This window comes from Vigna unguiculata, chromosome 6 (genome assembly GCF_037176805.1).
Source record: "Vigna unguiculata cultivar grain cowpea cultivar isolate G323 ecotype 2 chromosome 6, ASM3717680v1, whole genome shotgun sequence".
In the NCBI taxonomy this organism is placed as follows: Eukaryota; Viridiplantae; Streptophyta; class Magnoliopsida; order Fabales; family Fabaceae; genus Vigna; species Vigna unguiculata.
In genome coordinates, this window is record NC_140797.1 from 30561531 (window position 1) to 30566594 (window position 5064).

The 5064-nt window shown below is 26.1% G+C and overlaps 1 protein-coding gene across 1 annotated transcript; it reads right to left on the bottom strand.

Annotated features, from left to right (window-relative positions):
- Positions 1 to 1186: 1186 nt before the first annotated feature.
- Positions 1187 to 1892, bottom strand: LOC146885775 (uncharacterized). The gene is made up of 2 exons (XM_085675088.1): positions 1662 to 1892; positions 1187 to 1581 (listed from the first exon to the last, which is right to left on the bottom strand). The coding sequence occupies exons 1-2, from the start codon at positions 1890 to 1892 to the stop codon at positions 1189 to 1191; spliced, it is 624 nt and encodes a 207-aa protein (XP_085531214.1). The 3' UTR covers positions 1187 to 1188.
- Between the last annotated feature and the right edge of the window lie 3172 nt (positions 1893 to 5064).

Here is a 5064-nt window from a genome sequence, read left to right on the forward strand (position 1 = left end):
CGATGAAGGGGAATTATTAAAGGACCCGTCAGTATATAGGCGAGTTGTTGGTCGCTTAATTTATTTGACAATTACTCGTCTTGATATCACCTATGCAGTGCACATACTAAGTAGATTCATGCACGCTCTATGCAAGCCTCATTTGAAAGCTACAATGTGGGTGCTACAATATTTAAAGAATAATTCAGGTCAAGGTTTGTTTTTTCCTTCACAAAATGATTTATCTTTGCGCGCTTTTTGTGATTCAGATTGAGGAGGTTGCCCTATATCCCAAAAATCAACTACAGGTTATTGTGTTTTTTGGGATCCTCCGTCATCTCTTGGCGAACAAAGAGGCAGAAGACAATTTCTCTATCTTCAACAGAAGCTGAATATAGAACATTGACGGGTACTTGTTGTGAGTTGACTTGGTTATGATCATTGTTGAAAGATTTACGAATATTGCATCCTAAACCGACATTATTGTATTGTGACAATAAAACCCCCTTACACATTGTGGCTAACCCATTATTTCATGAAAGAACTAGACACATAGAAATGGATTGCCACTTCATTTTCGTGATAAGATTCAAGATGGTTCAATTGCAACAAAATATGTACCTTCCGCTGAACAACTTGCTGATGTGTTCACTAAACCACTGGGAAAAGAAGCTTTCTCTACCATGAAGCGCAAGTTGGGAATTCTTGATATTCACTCTCCAACTTGAGGTGGAATGTTAGAAATTAAATCATGAGAAATTATTTTATTTATTAAAATAACTTAATTACAGGAATAATTTTACATTATTATAGGAATAATAGCGTAACCACAGGGATTGTATATATTAATCATAAATACTTTTTCTTGTATATATTTATGTTCTTCCTTTCAATACAATACAACACAGAATTTCTTTTATTTGTTTCCTTTACACATTATGACATGGTTAAGTTTAATTTTTTATAAAAATGCAATTTTTATGAATTAATTAGTACAGTTGAAGAGCTTTGTGTAGTTGACTTTATTTTAGTCATATCTAAATACAAAAGAACAAGAAGTAGCCTCTTTAGTTTAGCTAGTTAGAAATTTTAACGACCCAACATAAAAACATAAAATAAGTAGTCTAATTGTGTGGAAAAGTGTGTAGAAAAGTAGAAAACACAATTGTTTAAATTTTGTAATTGTTTATTCATTAATTATATGATATTTTAGACAAAGCTTACATTAGCAGGACAAGCTGTCTTTGGTGGAGGTGGAGGACACTTGATGTACTCCGGGACAGGGTTTTTGTTCAAACATAGCCTTATTTCAATTAAGTCCCCCTTTGTACATATTAGTTGTGGTTCAGCACCAACTTGTGATGTATGTATGGCTGTGATGAAATGTTGAATATCGTAAGTGTTGCCATGTAATATATTTGCATGTTTGAGTATTTGTTGGAGATCGTTCCTTGTATATATATCTAACGTGTGTGTGAAATAATCCAATTCTGACATGTGAGAACACGTTCCATGTTTCTTCCATTCATAATTCCAGAAGTGACTATTGTTTGAATTATAACTTGGCCAATCTTGATTAAGTTTAAGAACTATTCCATGAATCTAATAAAAGAAAAAAAAAAGAAAAAGTCATTTTATGAATATAATGTCAAAATAATATTATTAAGAAATAGAAAGCTTACCAAAGTAGGATTTAGGTTAGAACTTAAGCAAAACGCTGGTTGATGCGTGGTGTAATTAGATGGCCATAAACCATGTATAGTAAACTTTAACGGTTTCGGTTTTGTGGCATCACAAACATTATGGGTACAAAAACCTGCTGGCCAAGTTTGTGCGATGGTCCAATAATCAAATCCTATTACCGAACCATAAAAGAAGAGGGAAAAGACGAATGTAACTTTCAAATAACTCATTGTGAAATTCATGGAAAATGATACTCTAATCATCTTAATTTATAGTGCCAAAACTTCATTAATTTTTCTTAATTCATACCAATCAATCTTCTCTTCTGGCCAATTTAACTTCCTAATAAAAGTCTTCTCTAACGTTCATAATTATTCACTAGTTGATGTTTCATAATCAAACCAAATTAAATTCCTTCAAACCATTACAAGTACGTTCACTCTTATTAGTTTTATGCTCATTTTGTTAACAAATTTATAACGTATCTACTATTTTACAAATAACGGTTTATGATGATTTATTATTCTTTATGGTGATTGGATAATAATGGTTTAAAAATATTTTTTGCTTCTTATTCTAAATGTTAGGAATTAGTTTAAACAAATTTACTAAGAGTATGCTTATCTACCCCTCAAAAATGATCAATAGGCCTTTAAATATTCATAAAATAAATGTATATCTTTTTATTCTATTTTTATGTACAAATATTATGAATTTGGGTTTTAATCATATACATTACAACAACAAAATATCTTATTAACAACAAATTTTAGTGACAAAAAAATTGTTAGCCATTACACTAACCAATTTTGTGTTGGTATCTAAATTGTTCATTATAATAATTAACAATTTTTTATCTTTGTAATTGGTTATTTATGAATGAGATATTTTCTTGTAGTGGTAATGAGATTAAAAATGATTTAATAACAATGATCTTCTTGTTATTTAAAGAAAACAAAATATTTAAATACACTACTTCAATAAATTTGTGAGTTTAGACATAACGTTATTATTCTTTTAAAATTAGACTACACTTAAAAGTCGTAATTATTATTCTTTTAAAATTAGATTACACGTAAAAGTTGTAATTATAATAGTTTAAGTAATGTCATTGGTATTATTTTATTCTTAAAATGAATAATAAACGAAACGCTTATAATAGTCTTTTGTTATTAGTCTTCTACATTTTATAAAATCATGCTTCAATTAAGGACATTAAAATTAAATCATTCAACAATTTTAGAAAAGGACCGTGTATTAAGACCAAGAATTTAGTTTTTGTAAATTGCATTATTACATGGTTGAGTTTAATATTTACATAAAAGAATGCAGTTTTTATGGATTAATTATTACAAAATAAAGTTGAATTCATTTTACCCACACCTAAATACAACGGAACAAGAAGTAGTCTCCTAGTTAATAATTTTAAAGGACCCAACATAAAATAACTTATCTAATTGGGTAGAAAAGTGTACAACACAATTATTTAAATTTTATAAATGTTTATTCATTCATTATACTATATTTTTCATTATATTATATATCTATATATATATATATATATATATATATATATATATTAAACTGTAGCGTGTTAAAGACGTTTTATTTTTATTTTTTTCATTTATGATTTTAGAAGTCCATGTTTCTCCTATAATTGTTGTTTTCATTAATCTAATAAAAAAAAATCATCTTCCCGTATAGTATTATTAAAAAATTGAAAACTAAAGAAAACATTGTTGTGACACGGTGTAATTAGGTTGCCATAAGCTATGTCATAACTTAATTTATAAAATTTATCGGTTTAATTATGTCTTTGGTCCTTATTTTCATAGGAAAATTTCAATTTGGTCCTTCTATTTTTTTTATCTCAATTATGTCCCTGTTTTTGGAAATTTGATCTCAATTTAGTCATTTCCGTTAGTGGTACAGTAACAGTATTAAATGGGATGTCATGTGTCAGTTCCTGGATTTTTTAATTTTTTTTTAAATTTTATTTATTTTTTGAATTTTTATAAAAAATAAAAATTTGCCACATGGCAGTGACAAAGTGATGTGGCAGTGATAATGTCACGTGACAGTATTATGCCAAGTGTCATTTTCTCATTCTCAATTTAGTCCTTGTATTCTAATTTTTGTCTCAATTTAGTCTCTATTTTTGTAGAAATAGTGTTATTTCCTCTCTCTCCAAATTGAAACAAAAATTAATTTTTATATAAATGTTATACAAATATTTTTATTATATATTTTTAACATAACTAATTTTATTTAAATTTGTTTTTCACATTCAACTTTACTTAAAATTGTTTTCTAATTTTAAATTTATGTGTTTTTTATTTTTACATGAACTAGTTAAAATTATTTTTAAAATTTTTATAATTGTTATTTTTAAACCAATTCAAACATTTGTGTACAAATTATTGAACTTTACACATTTTAAAAATATACAATTATTTAAAATATAAATTCAAATAAAAAAATAATATTAAAGTACAATATAATAAAATATCAATATAATTTATGGATTTTTTTCTATTAACTTTATTTTCTATTAACAACTTTAAAACAATTTTAAATAAAGTTCAATGTAAAATATTAATTAAATAAACTTAATTTTGCTAAAAATATTTACTTGAAATATCAATTTTGATAGAAATATTTGTGTACATTTATATAGAAATTAAAATTGATTTCAATCTGGAGAGGGACAAAATTGCTCAATTTTTACAAAATTGGGACTACATTGAGACAAAAATTAAAATAAAGGGACCAAATTGAGAAAATGAAAATGACATCTTACAAAGAAGTGACATGTATCATTGTCAATATCACATCACTCTGTCATTACCACATGGCACGATGACAGCTTCATACGTGCTATCTTAAGATAATTTCATTAGATATCTTATTTTTATCTATATTATTATTGTTATTATTATTATTATTATCATTATTGTTATTTTTTTTATTATTGTTGTTATTATTGTTATTATAATTATTGTTGTTGTTGTTGATGTTATTGTTATTATTATTGTTATTGTTATTATTACTATTGTTATTGTTATTATTGTTATTGTGATTGTTATTGTTATTATTGTTGTTGTTATTGTTATTATTATTATTGTTATTATTGTTATTATTATTATCACAAGATATTATTATAGTGGTATTATTATTATTATTCATGTGTATTTGGGTTTTGCTAATATTTCTTTTATTATAAACCCAACACCTTTTGTTTATTTTCTACACGAGGAAGATTAATCCCAAACCCATTTTTATTATATTTAATGTGGTAACAGAGCCACGGGTTCCAATCCTAGGAATTTGTGGGTTATGAGTCCACCATGCTTTTGCAAATCTTTATATGGTCTAAAATAGTACTGGTTTGGCAAATTTTGC